Here is a 26,418-nt window from a genome sequence, read left to right on the forward strand (position 1 = left end):
AGTGAAATACACGAATGGGGCTTGATAAGTGTTTGTATGCAAATTAGGTTATTTTTTACTGCCAAAATCATAAAAAATAAAAAAAATGAATTTTGAGTTGATTTTGGCCCTACCCCTCAACTTTGGGGTCGATTTCCGAGGAAAGTAAAAGAGATAGGAAGTTGCGGTTTGCGCCATTGGAAAGAGCGTTTTTTTTTCTATAAGAATCGCTCATTAACTTGAAACCCCTTTTTTTGACCTAAGGTCGATTCTCGTAGAGCACTTCACACTTATACCTGTTTTTCCCACTCTTATGGAAGAATTACACTAATTTCCCATAGAGAAATTACGTCACGAACCACCTATGGTGGTTAAGGCAATCCTGCTCATCATAAAATGAGTGATGCCACTTTATTTTGTACATATGATAAATTAGCTCAAAAAGTTTCAAAACGTAGTTTTGATATCATTTCAACTTGTAAAGTCGATTTAAAGAAGGGCCAAGGGCCCCTTGAAATGTTTGGGTCGCCGGCCTCCAAGTATGCTGAGCACGCCCTTGGAGATTTGATTAGATTTGATCAGATCTGAATAAGTCTAATCCTCAGATTTAATTGAATCAGAATCAGAGTTTTTATCGGATTATATCTGTTCAGACCAGGACAAATTCAGTAGAGAAGACCTGATCAGATCTGAATAGATTTGATCCTCAGATCCAATTAAATATGATCAAATCCAATTAGACCAGATTTTTTATCAAATTCAATGTAAAGTATCTGTTCAGGCCTGATCAGGCCCAATCACGTTCCCATGGGAAAATTCGGTTCCATAAATACGTACGTTCAGTTAGCCTTAGACACCACGTTTTTCCCCAACAAAGGTCGGGAAATTCTGCGTGAATATAAATCTTATCCACCCACGCACACCAACCCATATTATTTAATTAGGTACTTCAACAAAAACGTAGGTACTTGATAGTTGATATTTTTAAATTAAATCTAAAAATATTCGTCACGAGATTTCTATCACAGTGAGATAATCTACAATGCGATACGTTTACATCAAATAAATAAAATGTCTTGAAAAAATTGGAATGCAACACGCCAGTCGCCAGCGAAGATGTTATTGACCTTTTTTTTTACCGAAAAAAAAAAGAAAAAAACACTTCGGTCTCATTATTAAAACGTCGTGACTACTGACTTTTAAACATAGAAGCACTCGTGGGAAATGAACTACGGTGGTTTTTCCTGGCCTTCGGTACAACGTTTATACGTTGTTTGCCCTCCTTCCCTTGTGTGCAATTCTATAAAAACTTCATTCAATTAATTGGCGTGAAGCTCGGAAAAGTTAAAGTATTTAACATTTTCAGACTATATACATATTTTACTTGGCGTGATCATTAAAAGTAAAAATTTTTTGACATTTGTTTTTTAACCGATGGGCGTGGTTTTGAAGAAAATTTTAATTATAATGGCCCAGTAAAATAATAATATTTTCACGTAAATGTGAAGTTCAAGTGTCACACGTATGAAGGTTATACGAGTATGATGTTAAATTTAGCGAAAATGCACTAAATTTCTTTTATTGCATTTTTATCTTTTATTATAATTAAAAAGTTTATACAAAGCACTTGTGTAGTGTATAATACGATGCAACATTAAACGCTTAATTGTAGCTGTAGTTTGCCGACAAACACCGGATAAAAAGACACCATAAAAAAGACGAGGAAAAAAAGTACCTAAGCAAATACTAAGTAGGACAGGAATTCGGAAGAAAACAATGGTAAAACAGGACAGAGAAAGACTTACAGATTAACAACACAGTGCTATCTCGTACTCGCGTTAAGAAACACTCTCGAATTTTGAATTAAAAATTCGGTTAAAATTAAAATAGAAAAAAAAACGAGCTTTTGCTTAGAAACACGATATAAAAATTGTTTACTCGTGAACGAATGTTAATAGGATGAGGATTTAAATTACTGTTACTCACGAAATGGCAAATTTCCTTATCGACTGAAAAACTTTATATAGGTACAATTGGAATTGTAAATGCGAAAATTAAACGCGTTACAGGCCGAAATTTATGTGTTCGAGGTCAAGCTAACATGAACCGCAGTTTACTTTTTTGTTAAGCACATGCGATCCGATAAGCCTATTTTGAGCATCCTTCTGAGAGAAAATACCACACACACACACTAACACACTAGATGTAAATGTAATGGCGAGAATGCTATTGGTGTTGGTTTGTTTTCATCATCGTGCACAAAAGATTCAATGTAGTAGTTAAGTTTATCATTCTTGATACCTATTTCCTCGAATCCTTGGTAGAAATTATTCGAGTCGATGGAAATCCTTTTGCACTAAAGAATTAACGATCAACGATGCGACCTTCTTAACTATGAACAAGTTTGAAACTCGAACAAACTTACATGGCCGAGAATTTCCTCGCTGATATTTATTACAATGGCAAATTTTTATGGGCAATCGTATCATCAAATGCATTGACACAGTTAAACGATCGCAAACTATTCGAATACAAATTTATAATCGTGCAGGATATGCACATATAGGTAGGTATTTTCAGTTCCTACATGTTTGAAAAGTTTCATTTCTCGAGGCGATGAGAAAACGTATCTAAAACGATGCTTTCTTTATCGCTGTGAAACTATCAATATTTAATTTATCAAGAATACATTACGTATGGGTACAGGTGAAAAATTCTAGTACTATTCGTTCCCGTTGGAGATTACTTTCCATGGCTTGGTACGAGAGCTAAAGACATATTTGAAATCCACAGGGAACAAAGCCACACATTTCGACGATCAATGTCTGAATGTCTATAGCATTAACCTTGGAATATTCTAGTGACCTTTTTATTGGGTGAAATTTGTTCGTAAGTTGGCTTTTGTTTTAGTTCACGAAGAGAACCTTGAGAGTACCTATACGTATTTTAACGCAGCAGCAGGTTTCCCAAACATTATCAGGTAAAAGTTTTAATTGCTTGGTTTGCGTCATCGCGGTGATTTTACAAGTAAGTATTGCGACTATTAAATCGAATTTACGAATTGATAATGATAACACGGCAAGAAGAACTACGTGTAGAATATCTGTAGGTATCTTTCCCGCACATATAGAAAAGAATAAATCGCGTGATAAGTTTTTAACGATATGTGATGCTCATTCGCTTATCATATTTCTTTGTGTATTTTCAACAATAGTGTTTTATTTTTAAGTTGAATATTCCGCTGAAAAGGCAAACTTGCGTGATTTCAAAATAGCAGCTGAATTAAAACGAAAAAGTTTATAGGACGGAAGCTCGATTGTTGTGGTGTTGTTTCATTCCGGAAGCTCTTCTCTCTAGTTCGTATCGCCCTTTCGGAAGAATTATGCATTTTTTAAAAGAATTTTCAACAGTGACTTTGAACATTTTTTTTAAAAACGAGGAAAAACAAGTGGAGCAGTTTTGTTATTATTACGAGAGCGTTTTGTAATTTAGTTTGCTCTTTGCTGTTTTTCGAGAGTCGGAATTTGCGGATAAATGTTTAGGTTTCGGAATAGGTATTTCTCAAGATTGGAATTGTTTTTCTTGTGAGGGAGGGAGGGGGTGAGAGGGAGCGAGGGAAGAGGTTTTGTAAAATGTGTAAGAAGAATTATCTGAAAGAGTGATTTTAATGATACCTAAAATGCCATAAAAATAAAAAACCACGTTGGTGTGACAGTTTTTTGTACAAAATCTAGGTATCTATCTTTTTGTAAGAAAAAATCCCAAGTTCCCTAATTAAATGAGATTGAGCTGCTACTCTAGGAATCTTGTATGTATTTAAGTCACTTAATACCATCCGGAACTGAACCCCACTTCTAACACAAATTAGAAAAATTGTATTTTTAAGGGTCCACATCTTCCAAAAAAATCCATAAAATTTCAAAAATGTTTAAGATACTATACCGCAGTGTGAAGAGTTTTTTGTATAAGTTGGTATTCCAACTACCATCGACTCTTCTCCCGAATGTTTTTTTTTCTCAATTTGTATATTTACCAAGTACCTCGTATTTTATGTAGGTAAGTATAGCTTTTCCCTTCAAAACAAGAAACTTGTCTGATTTTTAAAAATTCCAGGCACTTGATTCAAAAACTAGGCAATTTTTCCAAATTGTGAGTGGGTTAAGAACCTACTTTATGGATGAATGAATAAAAATTGTGTGTTTTTAGACGTTTTTCGGGTGTTGAGAATATCAAAAATTTTCCAAATAAGGGCCTGGAGCCAGGGCTTGATTATTGCCTCGTAATTTTATTGAACCTTCTAAAATGAAAAATATTTTTTCGGAACCAAGAAAGGTTGCATCGCCCTTACTGGAAAAATTGAAATTGATAAAAAAATACACCCCGAGTCGTTTTTATGTTTTTTTTTTCAGAGCTATGAGAGAAAAATTTCAATCAGAGTTTCAAATTTTCTATGATTTTTTTTTACCTCTTGAATTATAAAGACCAAAAGAAAGAGGGTTGGGTTGCGATTTATGAACTTTTTGGACTTTTCACATCGTGACATAACGTACTTCTCATTTCCAATTTTTCAAATAAATTTTGTTCGCAGAATCTCGAAAAACACGTTAGAATAACTTCAATTTCAAGAATAATCCATTTTATTGGTGTTTTGAAAACATCTTTGGATTGAGTGAAGAAAAGTGTATTTTAAGGGTCTGTAAGATTCATGTTAGAAGTGACTCTCGAAATGCAACGATGATTGGATTTTTACAAAGACAGAAAAGACTCCTAGAGTTGTAATAATAAAGGATCTCATTTTTGGGCATTTCATACAATTAGACGGCCGAAATTTTTTGATGTGCTATTCTATGGGTTCCCAAACTCCATTATAAAATCGAGCGAAATCAATGGTTCAGAGCTCAGAGACCAGCAAGTTTTCTCGTTTGTTTTTTGGTTTCTTATTCATTTGATACATTGCTCCTGGCGCAGAACCCCCGGCCCCTCTAATAACTGTATTTTCATAAATAAATGATAGATTGAAGGTTGACACACTTTCCACACTTGAATGTAATCGTGTTTAGTTCATGTAAAATATTGCTCCTGGCGCAGAACCTCCCGTCACTTTTTTATGCATAACAGCTTCATAAATGATGGATTTAAGGGTGATATGCTTTTGCACTTGAATTGAATTGATGTAGGTTTATGTAAAATATTATTCCTGTCGCAGAATCCCCCCTCCCCGGCTCCTCTTCTATGCAGATTACATCCTCACAAATGATGGATTAAAGGGTGATACGTTTTGTACACTGAAAAAAAAGGTCATTGTTTCTCTTCCTAGAACAGAATCTCTCTGCTTATCTTCTGCAGTTCTGCACATTACATTTTTCAAGTTGACTTTTTAAATAAACGCAATAATATTTTATGCAAAAAAAATTTTTTTTTAATTTTAAAATATGACTCGATGGTAAATAGGCCTCAAAATACGATTCTCGTCGCACGTATGTACTTACTTTTTTAGTTTTTTGGACAGGTCAACAATCAATATCTGCCATAAAGAAAAAAGTATTCTTATCAATTTATGTGAACGTGACGTTTCGTTGGCTGAATATACGTTTAATTTGACCAGAAACAGAAAGCCAGTCAACGTTAGAACTTCTAAAGAAGTAGAGATGTGTCACAATGAGATTGTGTAGTTTTTCTACGGTATTGTATTTTTCAACGAGAAGAAAATTCCGAACTTTGTCCGGCTATATCTCGATTTTCATTATCGGATTGTAACTGCTAAATACAAAAGAGAATAACGACGTTCAACGCTTTTGATTCTTACACTTCGAGAGTATAAGTATATAGTATGTATTTCTTGTTTGGTCTTTTGACTATTGTGGTTTATTGTTTCACGTGTCCACGTTTCCCCTTTCTCAATTCTCGATAATACATGCTGTTATGTTAAGACACTTTTTAACAGAGTAGGTAGAATTTATTTGTGTTCTTAGAACAATGGACTACCTATTCGCATTTTATTTTTATTTTTTTACGATCGAGTATACGTGTTCGATTTTCCTTTTGAAATAATTTTCAAAAAAATACATTTTTCTTCACGATATCAGATGAAGAAATTCTGGAAATCACGTCGATAAATTTTTAATGAACTTTATCGACGTATTTGGCAAACGTTAGGAGAAAGATAAAAGCATGAAAGCGAGTTAGGGAAACTACATATACATCTGGGGCAACTTGGGCGATTAATTTGAAAATCCTCGACGGTACCGTCACAATATCTAACTACCTTGTACCGTCACAAAATCTAACTACCTTGTAATTTAATATTTTTTTTTTCAAAACCACCTGGAAATACCACTAAATGATTACACAAATAAGAATTTTGGCGATTTACTCAATTTTGAGGAAAATACTAAGGTAGTTAGATACTGTGATGCTAACCACTGGTACGCATCACAATATCTAACTACCTTCTTTTTTTCGCTGAAAATACTCAGGTAGTTAGATACTGTGATGCATACGCGTCACAATATCTAACTACCTTTTTTTTTCGCTGTAAATCGCGGGAGGATGTGTGCGGTGGTTCTCCACTACGACGAGGAACATTCTCGTGATGTTAAGAATGCCAAATCAACGAATCGATCTATTTTATTTTGAAAAATTATGAAAAAATTTGCAGGTGTGTGTTGTATGAATTCATGTTTTATTTCCTTTTTTTTTTTTTATTCGAAAGCTGTTACAAAAAAACAGGTAACTACACAATGACTAGAAATAATTAGAATCCATATTCCTCCCATTCTGCAAGATGGCGAAGCAAAAAGTAAAACGTTTCCCCTGCATTTTTTTTATTTTCGTAAAATTGCCTCCACATGTATTCGTCTAAGTAGGAGGCTTTTCGATCCTCAGGCACGGTCATGACATCCTTCCTCCGGAGGAACTTCTTCACTCTTGACCAGGCCGCCTCAATTGCCTGGGTATGAACTCCTGTCTCCGGATTTACGAAATTCAAGCTGTGGTTTACAGTTTGGTGGGTGAACCCAGCCTGCTCCAACCCTGCATACCCCCTCCAAAGATCACTCCAAATAATCGAACCTGCGGCAACATTTTCCCTCAATTTTGCAACCAAAGTTTCAGCACTTCTGTTAGGTACAAAGACCAGGATCACAATCTTGGTCCTTGTATCCAACATGCCGAGTACCCACGATTCCGAAGCTACCAAACGTCCGCGGTTGTATTTTCGTTTTGAGAACACTGATTCGTCGACTTGAACAACAATGCCCTCACCCCCGATCTTAAAATTTTCTCCACCTTCCTCCCCATCGACGCCGCCATGAATCTGCAACAATTTTGAGGAACAAATGTCCCTGCAGCACTGGGACCACGCCACCACACTGTTCTTATGGAGTTCACAGTCTGAATTGGCGGCATCCACACTCTTATTTGAACTCCATAAGTACATCACCTCGAGTATCTTCCGGAGATCAGTGCTCATTTTCGCGAATAACGACCCTGTGAAAATGGATTTTGTACCACGACAAATTGCACAAATGTGTCGAAAACCTGCACAAACAAATTTCCCAAATATAAGTGAATTTTGAAAAAAATTCAAAAAAAATTGGAAAACAAAACCAAAAAAACATCAATGAATGAAACTCAACAATAGCAGTCATGCTAGATTTTTGTAAATACATTTTTCCAATTTTATTGCGATGTTTCTTATTCAAACAGGTGAAAACATGACCAGGTTTCTGACAACCACTACACTTTATTTCATACCCTATTAAAAAAAACGAAAAATGCAATTTACATGAGTGAAAAAACTTAACAAAACCACGTTAACAGGTGGTTGGCTACACTCAATCAACGTTGCTCGAAAACAACGTGACAGAAATTTACGAAATTTTGGATTTTGTACAAAATTAATGATTTATAAAAAATGTAAATGTACTTACCTAGTGTGACGTTGTCATTTTTATACAATTTAATGTCTTTTCCCATGCAACAAATGACCCATGGAGCTATTACCCCAATAGTTTGTAGCAAAAACATCAACTCAATATTGCTCAATTTATGCAATTCCCGTATAAAACTAGAATAATTCGGCTTATTGAGACATTCGATATTAATATTCACTTCCATCTCGACAAATTCTTAAATTCTTTAAATTATTTCACCGTAATAATCACAAATTACTCACGACAGCCACAAATTTTTGGTCAAATTGTGAAAAATTGATTAAAAATGAAAAAAACAAAATGAACGAATAGAAATTGCTGGTTGTATTTTGTAAAATATCAGGGGTATCAGTTCTGTACCTGGTTTTGTTTTTTTTTTATTTTACGTTTTTAATTTTAATTTATTTACCTACTTATTATAAAAGTTTCCTAAATGATTAAATTTTCTATTTTCCTTTATTTCCAAAATAATTCAAGTTAGGTACCTAATTTCCTAGTTTCCTTTTGAAAAGGATTATACTACATATACAATAATCACAACCGAGTGTGCAATTTAACAAACTACTTCGAGAATAAAATGTTATACTTTTATAAAAAAAAAAAAAAAAAAAAAATACATTAAAAATTTTTCATACTTTATTAAAAATACCATCACCGATGGTTAGATCAAATTTTAGATCAGGCATCTGCCACAACGGAATATCTTCTTTTTGATCATTTGGTTTATGTTTGTATAAATCTTTCAACAAAGATGCAAACAAATCATGATCTAATTCTGTTTCCTCCAATAGTTCCTTCCTGCTTTCCAACCATGTGGAATAATGCATTGTTTTGTTTTTAAATAATTTTTGTTGTAATCTATAACATAGTATTGAAAATTTGAACTTTTGCAGGTCTAGTTACATGTTTTGAAGTAAACATGTATTGTGATGAATTGAAAATACCTACTCTTTTTCATATAATGCGGAGGTTTCTTTTAGTCTACGTACACATTTGTTTATAATATACACATCGTTTTGTGATGAGCTGTAAAACAGGCACATAATTATGTAATAATTATTTGCAGGAAAAAGGATAGGATGAATGCTGTGTTTAGTAGGCATACCAGTATTTAACATTATTAAAATGCTGTGACATCTTTTCAGCCAGTTTGGGTAGGTATTGCAAATATTTTAATTGGAATGTACTTTCTCTCTCTAAAATATTGGTGTAAGATCGTTCTAAGAAGTATAAACTGCGGTATTCTGCACACTTTTTCATCAAGTACTTCTCTGTATCCAATAATGTACGATTCCGATATCTACATTTTTGTGAAAATATTCATCATTACTGTTCAATATGCAAATTGTAGTTAAATCATAATGAATTTTCAATTACTGGTCTTGATTTGGAGGATCGCATTGTTGAGATGTTGTACTGACGTCGAATTCATGAGAAAATTCTTCAATTGTTTCTAACCATATCAGGGATAAATTTAAAGAAATTCAATCACTAAAATATAGGTACCTATCGTACATAATGTTTTACTTTACCATCATCTATTAGTGATTCGTCTATTTTGTTGTCTAGGAAAATGCTTCTGCTGTGATCCATTTCAATACCAAGAAAAAATATACTCAAGAAAAAAGATACCTGTTCAATTTTTCAGACCAAAAAAAAAATATACTTATTCACAGTAATTTTGCCATTACATATAAATCTGCATTGTAGTATTCAAATTTCAAATTATTCTTTTAGTTCCTGTGTTTATTTTATTTTTATAATAATCAACCATTTATATTTGACAAGCTATGGTTAATTTTTCAAAATAAAATGGATCGATTCGTTGATTTGGCATTCTTAACATCACCAGAATGTTCCTCGTCGTAGTGGAGAACCACCGCACACATCCTCCCGCGATTTACAGCGAAAAAAAAAAAGGTAGTTAGATATTGTGACGCGTACGCATCACAGTATCTAACTACCTGAGTATTTTCAGCGAAAAAAAAAAGGTAGTTAGATATTGTGACGCGTACGCATCACAGTATCTAACTACCTGAGTATTTTCAGCGAAAAAAAAAAGGTAGTTAGATATTGTGACGCGTATGCATCACAGTATCTAACTACCTGAGTATTTTCAGCGAAAAAAAAAAAGGTAGTTAGATATTGTGACGCGTATGCATCACAGTATCTAACTACCTCAGTATTTTCAGGGGAAAAAAAAAAGGTAGTTAGATATTGTGACGCGTACCACAGGTTAGCATCACAGTATCTAACTACCTGAGTATTTTCCTCAAAATTGAGGGAACCGCAAAAATTCTGTTCCCTCGCCACATTTCTGGCAATTTTGCAATATTTTCAAAAAAAAAATTGCAAAAATTGCGGGTAGTTAGATTCTGTTATATTACCATACTGGACTGTCTAAATTGATCGAAACTTTCAGCCTCTATAGGCACTTTATTAAACCTCTAAAAAGTTGAAACTTCCTAGACCTTTATACGTAGTAACATACAAACATGAGCTAATAATTTATTTAACTTTTGTATATAGAAGCTTGGTCAGGCCTAATAAGTACGTACGATATCGGTATAAAGCACATATTTTTTAGAACGAGTTAGTCTCTTCAATTCATCGTATCTCTCTACGGATTGTTATATCGTTGAATATGGTACAATGGGATATGAGTTTCAATGGTGTAGAAAGTTATCTAGTTAATGAGTGGTATATGTACATACCCAGTGAGAATATCTTAATGTTGTTTCAATAGCTGTTGACAATTCGATACCATGTAAATAATACGCTGCATTCACATCTCGCGAAACCTCTCGAAGGATGGGTCCCAAATACATTATTCGTATCGTAATTTTCATCAAATAATCGAAACACGAGCTGTCTATATAAATACGAGTATATTAAAAGAAAAGACCTACCTTGATTTTGACAATGACTCTTGTCACGCGATTTTAATAATCGAAAATTCGTCTGCTGGTTTTATTATTAAAGGTCTAACGAAACTTTAACTCGGTAAATGACTTTATAATTAAAACTCGTATCGGTTTATTGATTTCTAACCTTTTGCCATTTACAATCGTGGAAATATAATTTAGAAAAAACTCTTATCTGTGTAGAATTCGTTAAAGCTACGGGTCGAGTCGAGCTCTGCACAAGTTGCTTTTCTCATTATTAAAAGACTCATCCTTCACTGCGAAACGTGATTGATTTTCAGTTTCTTTCTATCTCTTATCAGTTGCTCCCTTGGCAACCCTTTGAGAGCTCGTTTTCTTGATTTTTTCAAATGGAAAAATGTTCACATTTATTAACAACGTTACGTATATCATCGATTGTTTTTTTTTTAATACTGTAACTTGTTGCTGATGTGAGATTACCTTTTCTTTTTCGTTTCTTACTTTTTTTTTCGTGGTCATTCTTTATAATATACTTACTGAGAATTTTCCCCTAACGTAGCTACCATGCTAGTGAGTATATAAGATTAATACGTATTTATGATCACACGTGATACCTTAAACCATAAACTGATAAATATACGTTTTCATTACGTCTAACGTATCACCACCGTTTAAAAAGAGCTGCCTCGTACTCGGTTTAAAGTATCGAATAAATCTCTCAATGTTCGCTTTTCCTTCCTTAATATCTTTTACAATCTACCAAAAAAAAGGTACCCAGGTTGTATAAAAAATAAGTACATACTTTTTTCACTATCGCCACACCATTAAAATCTATTTATTTGAAATCCTCAATAATTCGAATTTCGATTTGAATTCATGTTTCGAAGATTTTCTCGTTGTGGGATTTTTCCAAAATCCCCGTTTCTATTGGTAGGTACCGAATTTGAATTTCCCTACTATATGATCCGATTAACCTCGTTAGATTTATTTGAGCTTCGATATTGATGCTTTTGAGCCTTATTTTTGTAACTTATTTTCATAAATTCGAGAGACAGGACAAAGGGTAAAAATGCCTTTTAAATTTAGGTCATGGCGATAAAAAAATTACTCTTATATAGGAATCGAGGCTGCGTTTATTTAATGGGAAATTGATTCGATTTTTAAAAAATAATAATAATAAGATAAAGAAAAAAACCCACCAGACTAAGTCTATACTTGATCACATTTTATACTAAACAACGACTTTAGTCCAATAATGTCCTATTTTTATTACACATTGTCTAAAAAGAAATCCATACAAAAAAAAAGAAGAGTTACTACGATGCCTTGTTTTTAATAACAGCTCAACAATAAGTTTTTATCGTCGAGAAAATATTGACAATATATTCTGCGAATAATATGAAAAATACCTACCACTGGCAAGTGAAGTGACCCAGTAAGTACAATTTGCCTTCGACGTTTAACGGTTACATACAATGAAAGAAAATGTCTTCCGATAAAGATTAGTATCTGGTTATTTTCTAGTATTTTTTCTCGTTAAATCGGTAGTTTCTTTTGCGAGTAATTCAATTTTGAAACAACTTATCACTACTTTATTGTTATCGCGGTTTATGTCTAAATGTAAGTATTATCTGTGTTGAAATGTACTTCGCAGAATATCAATTTTTCTAATGGAGTGAAATGTTTTTATCTGAAAATGAAGAGCGTTTTTGTGAAACAGAGTAAAAAATTATTTTAAGATATGATTTAAAAATGAATAAGACATCATCATCTGATGATTTTACGGTAATCTGGCTCCCTTTTATGGAGAAAATAGGTTATATTTGTGTTGAAATATACGCAGTAAAATATGCATCCTCACAAATAAACATGAATAATTGAGGCTTGGTTTTGATACGCTTTGTACGTTTTGATGCCATCGTCTCATACCGTCTATATACTTATTAAAAATATTATTCCTGGCGCAAGATCCCCCTGTCTGTCCCCTACTAATTACTCGTATTTTCTCATAAGTGATGGTATATTAAGAGTATATACGCTTTGAACTTTTTAATTGTATCTTCTCAAAATCACCGAAATGTTACTCCTGGCGCAGAATCCCCCTTGCTTCTTTTCTAAGAGTCACATCTTTGGAAATGATATCTAAGTACTGAGAGCTGATACGTTCTGTACATTTCAATCCTCTCACCTAAAAGGCATTGAAAATATTGCTCCTGGCGCAGAATCCCTCACTTCTCTCATGCACTTTCAATAACATAATAGTATATGTTCATCAACCTGTAGGAAAAAATGTTAAACAGGACAAAACTAAATTGCAAGAGCATGCAAAAACGTAAGTCCAGTCGACATTTCAGGAACTAAAATGTATTTATTTTTTGGATTTTATTGTGAATTTTTGAAAATCAAATTCGAACTGAAAATGCATAAAATCATAATTTTACCAAATTGGCAACTAAAATGAGAAAATTTCGATTTCGAACTATCAAAATGAGAGCACAACTTTTGCTGATGAGGGAAGTAGCTATAAACTGGTGGGAAAATCTTTGAACCGTACAAAGCTAGATTAAATGACCATACAAAAATATATCATCAGCCAAAATTTTAGGTTAGCCAAAGTGCATTTTTCAATTTTTGGAAAATTTTTGAAAACCGGACCAAAAAATGAGAAAAAATCAAATTTTTACCAAATTGATCTAGAAATTTGAAATTTGGTACCTACGTTGGTACCCTATTTTCAAGCCCTCAAATCGATTGAAATGGATGTTGGACCGTTTTGAGCAGTTCTGGAGCCTCCAGAAAATTTTTGAATGTTGAAATTAAGTGCATAGGTATTTGATAAGATCTCCACGAATCACGAAATTTTCTGACCAATGAGCCCAATATCATTTTGCATATTTTGCATATTTTAGACCAAATTGCATATTTTATTATATTTTAGGGGAAAAACCTGCATACTTCTGCATATTTGAGGATTTTTTGGCATTTTTTTGCATATTTTATGGAAATTTTGCAAAAATTGGCATTTTTAAGACACTTTTTGTTCAAAAAATCACAACAGTAGGTACTAAAATGTCATCCACAAATTTTCTATGAATAAATTAATCTATCATAATGAAATAGCTTGTTTTGCTAATTTTTAAAAAGAAAAAGGTGCATTTTTTGATTACTGCGTTCATTTTGTTTTGAATTGACAGTTTTCACGTTTTTCTGCTTGAAAACTCCTTTTCAGGGGTACGTCACTCAAATTGAAATATTTACATATTTGTTGCATATTATTTTGGGCGATTTTTGCATATTTTAGGTGAAAAAATTGCATAAAAAATTTCATATTTTCATCATATTCCTGCATAAGAATCCCAGCTGTAGTGATAACACGGTTTCGAACAAGCAGAAACTATTCAAGTGTGTTTAAGTTGAATTGAATAGGTTTTAAGACGTGTAAAACTAGAGTTCCCAAACAGTTGCTGGAGGCTCCAAAACGATTTAAAACCAACCCCCTATTGAACCAAATAGGCCCAGGTTCAAATTTTTTATCTGAAGTTGAAATTGAATTTAAGAAAAACATATTTCCAACACTTTTTTATGCTGATTTTAGGGTCCATTTCCTCGAATTTAGGGTCCATAGAATCAAAATATGGGTTTCACAAAATCATAATGGTGTTTACAGGGAGAGGGGGAGGGGGTTACAAAGTCCCAAAATTTTAATTTAAATGTAAAAAAAAGTGTCCAATATCGAGCGACATATCGCTTCAAACGTTTTCGAGACTTGATGAATACGAAAATAACTCTAAGATAATTACATACAAACTTTTGGGAAGGAGGTTCAAAAATTCCAAAAATTTGGGTAAACTCGGTTCAAATTTCAGATTTAAAGTTGAAATGCAATTTGTAAAAAATATTTTTCAAAAACTTTCTATGTTGATTTTATAGCCCCCCCCCCTTCAATTTAGGGCTCTCAAAAAATCATAATTGGTCCTTTGCTACAATTTTCCTGCAAAATGCTCGTTGAGAGCTTTCGATTGACAAAAATTAGTTTTCTAACTTCAATAGGGGTCGAATGAGAATTCGTGTAAACTTTTTCGCCTTCGTCATTGAATAGTAGAAAAAAGTTGCTGGACGCTTCAAAACAGCATAAAACCACCTCCATTCTACTCAGTACCTATATGTTAAAATTAAAGTATACAGAAAATTTTATCTTTCCAATTTCATGGGTTGAAATCTTTTGGAAATATACCAATTTTCAAAATTCTCCTACAGGCTTCAGAAGTGCTCAAATCGATTTGAAACTGTTTTCAATATATTTGTGGAGTCGAAAATGGAATACTCGCCCAATTTCAGCTCTCTATCTAAAGTTGGTATAATTTGGATTTTTTTTCGTGTAGGTAGGTACTTTGGCCCTTTGATTTTTTTTAATTCATCGAAAATCGAAAAATGCACCTGAGCATTTGAAATTCTTCGAGGTGATGTTTTTTTGCAAGCTCTTTCAATGTAGCTTTCTTCGGTTGAAAAATTTCTCTCCTGGTTGGTATACCTCGCCCTTCTAATATGATCACCTGTTTTTATTCTTTTGTCACCTTTATAAAATTATAAATTCCATCAGAATCGATTTTAGGAAAACCGCATCAATTGATTTGCAAAATTAATCATCTCAAAAATACAAAAAATCATCAAAAATCAAATGCTCAATACCAACCTTCCAAAACCAAATTTCCATAAAATAAATGGCCTATTTAAACCTGCAGAAATGAAATCACGAGCACTTGATTATATCTACAACTTATTTAACATTTTATGTATTCAACATCGAGTTAAACAAGTTGCGTAATCGAACATCTTACATGTAGTAGAATTTTAGGCGCTTTATATGCAATTTATTTGACGTACGAGATTTCGTAGCACATTTACGGGGTTAGTTAGGCAATTTATATTGATCGTGTATATCTAAGTATGCAGGCGAGCTTTTTTTTTCTCTCGCGGAATCGGGACTTATATTAAAATTTATTACGTTTTAACTTTTATTTCCTCGAGTTGGAAAATTTTACGCTTTTAAAAGTTGGCGAAAAGGTCACTTACACCTGGATTTACTTCCACCGGAAACGATGAATGGTCACGCGATATTCGTAAACTCTACAACGAATACGAGTAAGTACGAAGTTCTAAATGGTGTATCAGTAAGATTAAAATGATTGAGTTAGAGGAAGTCGCCAGATTCTGGCGAAATCTGGGTCAAATCTGGTATATTGTATCATGTATGGTATTTGTACGTGTTGCCTTGAACTAGTAATATATTTTCGAAGCTGTGTGTGCGTTGGAAAATACATACAAAATATTCGTTATAATATATTTTAAAGCAAAATATTCAATAGTGAGATATTTTATAGATTTAAAGCAGAGAATGGTTGTTCGATTAGAGATACGTAAATATGGAATTGTAGCGTATGAAATAGCTGTGTATGAAATTTGTATAGATATAGGTACCTACTAGTATTTTGTATTAATTTAGATTACACATTTTGAACACTTTATATTAATGTATCGAACGAGTGACGTTTTCAAAGTTGGTTTGAAATTACTATATACCTACCTACAGATAAATCATGCATACCATTTACAAGCTTCGATGGTAAATTTTACAAAAGTGGTTAATTTCGTAGATTTTTTTCTCGTTTAAAGAATAGTACCCGAGTACCTATTTTAATATTTACCACGTTCTAATCTATAGGGTGTTTTAATTTCAACGAAACTAAATCGATTCGTGAACGGTTTTCGACAAAACAAATAAGCATCCGCACCGATAGCTAAGCTGTTGGAATTTTTCAACGTAAATATTTGAAAAAGGTATCGGAACAAATGGTTCGCGTTAGCAGAAAGAAATTAGATTTTTTCATCCAGAACCGAAATTTGTTGGTATCAAACGATGTGAAAAGATATGTAAGACAGAATAGGGAAAAAAAGAGAATAAAAAAACGTACGGAGGAATATCGTGTAAAAGCTTAGATTAGAAAATATCATCACTTCTTGCCTTTAAGTTGCCGTGGGCATTTCGGCGTGAAAAATGAATAAAATCCGTTCACTATCTAAGATTTTCGGAAACACTCGCTCTTTAGAGGATTTAGGCGGTGTTTGAAAAATAACAGAAGAAGATGTCATCTAATGTATATAGGTCGAAATACTGTATAACGCATTATACGGTAGAAATACACGTCCTTATAGGACGCATACCTCATAGAATATAGAGTTTCGGTGTGTACGATGATTTGATTTGAAACAATGCATCAGCCACGAATACCGCAAATACCGCAACGTTGTGACATTACAAATGTATTTCAGCCAAATCCAACGCCATTACCGTCATCTCTTCGTCGGGTATGTGCGAACAAAATTCGACAATTCTTTGGTTAGCAGCACGACATACAGCAGTACGAGGTCAAGTCGTTGCTGAGAAAGAAGGCGAGAGAAATTCCGCGTCTATGAAAATATATACTCTTGTTTTGCCTGTGCCGGTGCTTTTTACACAGCACGTCACACATTGATACACTTCGATATATGTAAATTTACTCTAACTATATTCGAAAGAAAGTTTCGCTTTTTTTCCAAAGGGTAACTATATCGATGTTTGCATGGTGTAGCGTATAAATTGAAAGCAAATTAAATTTTAACTTTTTTCCATTGTAAAGTTTTCTATACGTCGAATCTGTTTTTATTTGTTCGCTATGTTTTACCAGTTTTTTTTCTTCGTTAAACTTCGATCTACAGCACGCGAAATCAGTGGCGAAGTATAAGTTTTTCGAGTATAAATTCACTCGCAGTCGTAAGTACTCGTATATAACAAAAATTGCACGCGCCAATTATTTAAACGTTGAATTTATTTATTATGTTAATTGAAATTTTCATTTCGGTGAACTTTCAACTTTCGGCTGTGTACAAACGATCGATATACTACACGTACGTATAGGTATGTGTGCGATGAAGATAATGGCAAAATATTTGTACATGTATGGTGTGTACTCGTATATATTTCGTCTGCGGCTCGAGAACACAGCAGAGAAAAAGAGAAAAAATTTTTCGCTTGTCTCGTATCTACACTACAATAGGTACCTGTATAATAAGTGAGTTATATTACATCATCCATCAATGTCTGAAACTAGATTTAAGTCAGTAAAAGCTCGCAAGTTGTATTTTTTCCTCGATACATATCGGTTGATACCTACCACACGAATACCTCTACGACGAAATTGTATTCGTGTAACCGCGATGTGTGAAAATTACACGCCCAATAGTGGCCGAATCAACAAAAGCGTACTGACAAAATAAATGAAAAATGATAACAATGCCGCGGCAATACTTTTAAGTGATGGGGAATTCTTATCGAATGTGAGTTTATAGGTTTATAGAAATAAATGTCGTATATTGACGATGAATACGGATATTTATTTAGATTACCTATATTGATAGTCTACGCCAAAAGTTACAGTTCTTGAAAAAATACCCATTTTTGAGATAAGAACGGTAAATTATTAATTCAAGACTTCGATTTTACGTTAGCAGATGAATAAAATTGCATACTTTGGTACCAACTCAAGTAAATACGAGTATGTACGTACATGGCTATTAATAACAATATGAAAATTTCTTGAAAACTTGTACTCAACAGAAATCTTTTGAAATCACATACTTACTTAAAATATCATTAGGCTATGCTCAGTGTACTCTTTTTTTGAAATTTATACCCAAGTATAACTTCAAGATTCACAAAAATTTCTAATTGGAATTTTCATTGAAAAAAAAACAGCTACTGGAAACCTAAAAATGTGCATCATGTCTCTCCTCAGCATTTCTTCAATCATTTCTCTTCAGAAATTGCATACGCCATCTTCGGGGATTTTTTTTCTCAAAGTAATACGCCAATTTAACAAAACTAAGCTGAATTACTTAATACCCGCGTAACCAAAATTTCGGGTGCTAAAGTTCATTTTTGTATTTTTGGGAATTTTTTGAAAATTCAAAACATTCAAAAAATCGATTTCAAGGCCAATTTTGAAACATTTTCATGAAAAATATAAATTCTTTGAGCAAGATGAACCAATTTGAATAATTCTTTCAATTTCACTCCTAGATTTGGGCCATTATGGAGCTCAATTTTGTTCGGAAATTTGAAATCGCTCCGAAAAGGGCCAAAAATGAACTTCAATCCATGTAACTTTGGACGGTGCTAATTCGTCATTCTTTCTACCATTTTGGGTGGTTGTCGTAAAATTTCAAGAAAGCGATTTTGAAAGTAAATTTTTAACCATGTTTGTAAATCCCAGAGAATGTTTAAAAAATCAAATTTTCAAGGAAAGATTGGGATTATTATCGAGCTGAGTGATTGTGTAGACACACCAGACGACATCTTTCCAACAAAAAAAAAAATCGTTCGTTTGTAATGGGGAAATATGGCCTGACAGCCTTAGGTAGTCCATACCGTACTCACCGCTTGAGGTGATTATTCGAAGATGAACCTCGTGAAAGTCATCAAGTGTCGATCGTTCTAGACGATTCTATGGGCTTTACCCCCCGGGTACCTCTCACCCTACAGTAATTGGCAATGTGTGAACTCTATAACGTCACAGACGATCCGCGAACTCGAGGTATCTCTCGTAGATCATCGAGCTCACCTCTTTACTCAGTTTTTGCTACTCGCGATGGCAAGGTCTGGGTTTATGACCCATATACTGTTTAACGTAGGATATGTCGTGCCAGTGCCTTATATATTCTACTCCACCTTTGGTGGTTAACATAATTTATTTCAATGTGTTAACCTAACCCCCTAATGGGGGATTTAAATATCTTTATATCTCTCGGACCTTTTACCAGAATCTGGACTGGGAAAAAGGCAACCCATATGAATGTGCTTCTTCTAACTAGAACCTACAATCGAGCCTAGTATTAGGGGTCTCACAGGTGAATAGGTTTAACGCGTACAGTGTTTGGGATTTTACCCCGATCAGACTCTCGATCGATTAACTTTTTTAATGCTTATGTTAATCAAAATCCTGCCTGTGGACATAGGCAGAAAGGCAAAAGGCATGATTTCATCAGATGTCCTTATATTTTTAAGTAACGTAATTTTGTTTTATCTTTGACGAACGTTTATTTCGTAACTTAATGATTATGCTATACATCTGGCTTAGAAGTAGGTGTTTTTACCTAAGTTAGATGTTATTTATTGTAATTCATGTGACTTTTAAAGTATTTTCATGGCTGTAACATTTTCATGTAATGTAATACATCTAGTTTTTTGGGACATGAAATGTTCATTTGAGTATATCTATTTATATTCTTCATTATTTAAATGAATATTGACGTTAGGAAGGGTGGCTACTCTCCGATATTTGAGCTAGTTTGGAAGAGGGAAATACTCCTTCTCTAAGGAATAATTCTTAGCATGGTTCCTCAAGATGTATTTACCATAATTACCACCTATACCTCGTAATTCCTATCTTCACTATTACACGTTACATTATTTTACTATCTATAATTGATTACCTTCTTTGAAAATTTCATTTTTTTTTTCATTTTTTCTGGAAGTTACAATTGGTCGAAAATCCACTTTTGAGCTGTTACCCCCCCCCCCCGAAATTTCGCGTTATTAACCTCTTGAAACGGTCGATAAGGTGCCCAATTAATACCGGCCAAAGTTATAGGTGCTGAAGTTGGATATTTTTGACCCTCTCAGAGCGATTTGAAATTTCTGCAGAAATTTTAAAACCCTCTGGAGGCTCCGAAAAGGTCAAATTGCGATTGTTCTGGAGTCAAGTACTCGAATATACACATCTGCAGACGATATTTTGCTGAAAACCCCGCTCATTATGCAAGTATGTACCTTTTTCGAAAAAATTTCTTTTTCACTTTTTCTGGAATTTGGTCAAAAATGCATCTTTTAAACTAGGTATAGGTACTTACCTATAATCCAAGAATTTCGCGATAACGACCTAAAATGGTCAAGAGAGTGTTCATAAAGATGGGTCACTTTTCAACTTTTTTCGAATTGTGACGAAGTGTGGCAAAAATTCATGGCAGAATGACCTCAATAAGACGTAGAAGAAATTTCAAATTTTTTGGTCAACGTTAGACCCTCCCCGCTTCCCCAACACAAGCTGAAAGTGTTTCCTTTTTTTTTTTTTTTTTAGATTTCAGCTTTAGGTGGTCTCTTGAAACCTGCATATAGTTAATCGCTTTTAAGCGTATAAAAAAGTACAAATTTAATTTTTGTCAAGTGCAGGAGCTCTCAAAATATTCGTTTTTTTTCTTAGAAATAATACCTATACTATGATGCCTGATTTAGAAATCATTTCCTTAAGATGATAAAAATGCTAAAATTAGAATTACCTAAGCAACTGATTTATATCGGTACGTAATAGTGGACAAACAAATAGATCACCTAAGCTGAAAAAAATCAATTTTATTTTTTGACACACTTAAAAATTCTTAAATTTCCAAAACTTTGAGTTCGAGTTGGAAATAAAACAGAGTCAAACGTTAACCAAAAAATTTGAAATTTTTTCAACTCTTTATTGAAGTAATTGGCCCATGCTTCTTTGCTAGGCTCCATCAAAATTCGAAAAAAGTTGAAAAACGGACCCATTCTTGTGTCCATAAGCACCGGCCAGAGTTATATAAGTAGGTGCTAAAACTCATTTTTGGCCCTTCCAAAGCAATTCAAAATTTTTGGCGAAAATTAAAAAATTCCTGGAGGATTCAGAATAGCATTTTAAATGCAAAAATAAGTAGGCACTTACATATAAATTTTTTCACTTTTGCTTTGCATTTTTTTTTTTTTTTTTTTTTTTTGAGTAAATAACTTAGAAAAAGAGGATCTAAATTTTTCATCAAATGACATTGTGACAGGATAATTCATTTCCTTGTTGGTCTTGCTGTTACTTACCTACTTACCAATGTTATCAGTAAGTTACCCAGATCTACATACGAGTACTAATTCCATCCTTGACGCTAACTGTTGACCATACCAGCGACTACCTTTTGAAATTTCAAGAAAAGAAGGCACCTCGCAAAAGATTTTATTTCCTGAATTCGATTGAGAGCAAATGTTTTACGGAACACCCTGTACTGACGTGTATTTTTTTGAAGCAATGTGTTAAAGTAGAACCTACCTAATATCTATGTCAACTGCTTATCTATTTTTTGAAAAGATTGAATAACTTATGTGACTGTATAGGTAAGTACCTATACTCGTTGGTTATTTCGCCCATCCTGCTGATAAAAACTCAGTAAGTTATTTCTTTTTCGAATCTTTTTACTGCGAACTGGATTGTTTTTCATAAATAGGTATAACATATCTACCCTGTCAACAGATTGTCAGATTGTGTCATTCGGAACAAAAAAGTCGTAATGTAGAGTAAGTAGGTAGTTTGACATGACGCATAAAAATTACAAAATCATGACGAAGTTGCACATGAAGTTTTCCATTTTTTCCCCGATACCTACCTTACAATACATATATAAAAATGAGGATTTAATTTTGGAAAAAAAAAACAAAAAAACAAGTCATGATCTCATTTTATTCTGGGGATGGGTATCTCGATGAGTGATGTATTTATAGAAACATTTTAGATTTTTTACGAGCATGCAATTAAGCAAAATTTTCAAATTGTTATTTTGTGTCGAATTTTTTGTTGTGAAAGTATTTGAAACGGGTAAGTAGGTACATATTTTGTTGTTAATGCTTTTATATTTCTTCGAAATTCGATTTTTCCCCATAAGTAAGCGAGTAAAATTTTCATTTTGCTAAGAAAGAACTGAACAATACTGAAAAGATTAATACGCCATATGGTTCAAAATGCAACAGTATGCAACTCGTGTAACATCAGGACAATAAAAATTGCATAACTATTTTCCAATAAATCAAATTATGAAACTTTAGCATTGAATAATGTTTTTTTAATCCTCAGTTACGACGACGTACTCGTAAGTTATAGAAAACATTTGCTCTGAAATACAAGCTTGCACTTCTGCACGTATGTAGATATACCTTCGTGTAATAGTTCCTTCAATTCCACGAATACTTATACCTATACTGCCATTCTACATCTACTTTGCGGTTGTATAACATGAATTACCTATTTACAGATTTAATACAGTAATCGGCAAACTGGTAAATTATCTTGTCATGTTGTCGGTGCGGTGCACTGATTAGAATTTCTGTTTTAGAGGATTACTTCGGTAGAGTGGATTATTATTTTATATCGATTTTTCAAATTCAGAGTACTAGATACACATTATAATTGAAGCAAGGAGAACCGAATTACTTAGAAGTCACGTGGTTCAATAAAAGTGGAATTTATAAGCTGTAAAAAATATGAATGAAGGGGAGGCGAGGGGGACTTTCTCAACCGCTAATTTATGTACTTTTCTATAATTATTTTCACCATAGAGCTATGTATTTATTTTTCCTTTTATTAAAAGTTTTTTTAAAATACTTGAATTGGTATTAAAAGAATACCTGAAATGAAATTCCAAATGACGATCGCCGTACTTATCGACTGAGGACGTCAGAGGTCAATATGATAAAGAGTGGTCAACATTTGATACTCCAATTTAAAATTGCTCTTTGTTTGGTAAATTGACTATCCATCAGCAAATCCCTCTATTTTTAAGTATAATTTTTGTTCGGAGTTCTTTGCATGATTTTTTTAGGTACATATCCCTGAAACAGGACTGCACTAAACAGGAGCTCAAGAAATCACTTTCTTCTCAATCCGTCTTGAAAAGGTCATCTTTAAGCAAGAAAAATTGAAGCATACGTTTCCAAAACGTACTAAGTCCATAAAAATATTGATAAGAAATTCATGGTACTTAGTACAATTTGGAAACGTAGAAATGGCTCAAATTGGCTGATTTTTTGTTATGATGTAGTCAAGACTCTTGAGCACAACATATCAGAAAATCAGTCATTTTGGGCCGCAACTTTATGCTAGATGGGCTTGCAACCTCAGAATCTTTGAAAATGGACTTGGTGCAGTTCGGAAACGTATGCTTCAATTGAAAATTGATTGTTAAGAGATGTTACTTAGGGATAACTTGGCTAAGTAGTGAATTTTGAAGCAATTTTTCCAGGCGTGATTGAATTTCTGAAATTTTGTTTTTGAATAAATTGAGAGATTGGACTCCGAAGTGTTGATTTATCATTTTAAAAATATAAAATTTTTATTCGTTCGTGAGAAAAATTGAATCAAAATTCACCACTTAGCCAAGTGTCCCTTAAGTAACGTCTATGAATTCGGCCCTAAATCCTCCCCCCCCCCAAAAACTAAGTATCTCTACTTACTCAACTTTTAAGGGAAAAAATTCGAGAAAAATTTTTATTTTAAATGAGAAAAATTGAGAGGACGATACATTTTGATAGGAGAATTGTCATTGATAGATGATCATTTTCCCTCTCCTTCCACCATAATTTTCTACTGATCGGTTCAGAGGAAATGACATTTTAAACAAAAATTGAGGTGACATTTCTGCATGAACATGTTGTCGTCAAGAGTCAACGTGACACCACAGCAAGCATCATTTTTCCATACCCCTCCCCACCTCCTACGAAAACTAATTCGAGGGAAAATGATTAAATTACAAAATTTCGGTTTTATTTTTGAAAAAATCAAAGAATTTTGAAAGTTTAGTTTCTGTTCCGTTGATGATTTGTCTTGACTCATCTCGAGCTCTTCATTTCATGAGCTTTCAATGAAACCTGAGCCTGAAGCAGGTGCTCCCTTCTGCCCCCCTCTTACAACAGCCATTTGAACCAATTTTGGAAAAAATACACGTGAATTTAAAAATTGGAAAAATTTTCTGCTGAAGTTGTAAATTTTTATTTCCAGGAAGTCCTACATTAATATTATCCATTCTCTCACGTTTCATTTCTGCTAAGCGATTTCAATGCTTCATTGCCAATCGATTCGAGTTAGTTCACATGATCGAAGATTTTTCAACTTTTTTCTCAATGGCTATGTGCTCCTTCAATTTCGAAGATAGGCAACTTATTCGTCTCAAATTTTCCTCTCCTATTGGTAAATACTTATCGAAAATTTAGCAGCTAGACATTAATTAACCGAACGAGCAAAGTGCAAGCAATTCGAAGCAAATTTGTGATGATGAAAAACATGTCAACAAACCTGTTAGGTTCTTCTGTACTGTTCTGTTTCTCTACACCTTTGGGTGCGTTTCGGCAGTCGCAATGCATCACACACAAGGTAACCGACGACACTATACAAATAACAAACGGCACAACGAAGTAATTAACAATAGTGCGAACCTGTTCGGATCTATCGTACCGATTCAAAGCTACGGTTTTATTTTGCCTCGAATAATAGCACGGAAAGGACGCACCGAGAACTCCGTATATGGCGGTAAAATTCGAACACCGAACATTGGGCGGGTATCCGCACCCTTTGATGTTAACTAATAACACAGCTTCGTGGTGTTTTGAACTGGAAGAATCATCTTGGTCGGCTGTCTCGGACGTATCTTCCACGTATTCTACGTAAATATGCGTACATCGGTAAAAGTCACTAGTACAGCCTTCCCGGCACGAGCTCCACGAACAGTTGAACAAACCGCTGTAGTCGTCCCTTCGAGTGGTGGTGCAGGTAACCGGTTCTTGGACGAAATCTGCGATTAACGTCGATATGGCAGGATCTACGTATAAAGGTACCAGGAAAAGTAACGATGTGCCCGTTGTGACTGTGGCCATTGCGAAGAGTAAAGTGGCGTAGAACCAAGCCTGTTCTCGTCTGGATTTCTGGTCAGCTTTTTTTCTGGTCGTTGCCAGCTCCGTGAGTTTCTTCTTACGTAATTCCTGCAAAGGATCGAGCAGTAATTCGGAGCTACCGCTAGTCATGTCTCATCGTGACCTGCGGGATGTACTAACTAAGTATTCGAAAAGCTCGCCGAATGTCTACTCGCGTACACGCTACACGAATTACGAATAATCCACCCGATGCCTGTACGCCTGCGTCTACCGGCGTATCGCGCCAACTCTAATATAAATGTTTGGCCATCCTTGAAATAGATTGCCATATTTGAACCGTTATAAAGGTATTTGATGGGAAAAAATTTTTATCTAATTAAATTAACATTTTTAAGCGAAAGTACGCCGAGCTTTTTATATGCTAAACGCGGGTCAAATGGTAGGTGAATTTTCACAATTGTTTGTTATCGGAGTCTAAGGTTTCGTGTTCAGTCGATTTAATTGACCGAGCGAATTAAATCCATCCGCTCAACAATAGGTTGCTTTTGCTGTCGAAAATTTGTTGAGTCAAAGTATTGTGGTGGTACATGAAGGTTTAGCATTTCCATTCCCCCTCCTCTCCACCCATCTACTTACTTGTAAAAAGAACCATAAATAAGTATTTACCTACGTTAATATTGGATTAAATATTTTACTGAAGAAGAATATTTTGACACCAAAGAGACCTAGGTAATTTGAGTTCAACAAATTTTGGAATCAAACTACGAGTAATACAGGTATCCATTGAGATCCAGTTCAATTCAAGTGGATTACATTCAGAGCTATTTCTATAGATGAACGAGACTAGGTGGTCGCCCAGGGTGACAAAATTTTTGAGATT

At 33.9% G+C, this 26,418-nt stretch overlaps 1 protein-coding gene across 1 annotated transcript in view; it reads right to left on the reverse strand.

Moving 5' to 3' along the window:
• Teh1 (tipE homolog 1) overlaps nucleotides 1-25,727 on the reverse strand; it is an 83,509-nt gene extending 57,782 nt beyond the window's left edge. Inside the window, exon 1 of the mRNA XM_065365601.1 lies at nucleotides 24,964-25,727. Within this exon, the coding sequence (XP_065221673.1) occupies nucleotides 24,964-25,688 (725 nt within the window). The 5' untranslated portion in view covers nucleotides 25,689-25,727. The remainder of the gene's footprint in view (nucleotides 1-24,963) is intronic.
• Between the last annotated feature and the right edge of the window lie 691 nt (nucleotides 25,728-26,418).

This window comes from Planococcus citri, chromosome 5 (assembly GCF_950023065.1).
Source record: "Planococcus citri chromosome 5, ihPlaCitr1.1, whole genome shotgun sequence".
Taxonomy (NCBI): domain Eukaryota; kingdom Metazoa; phylum Arthropoda; class Insecta; order Hemiptera; family Pseudococcidae; genus Planococcus; species Planococcus citri.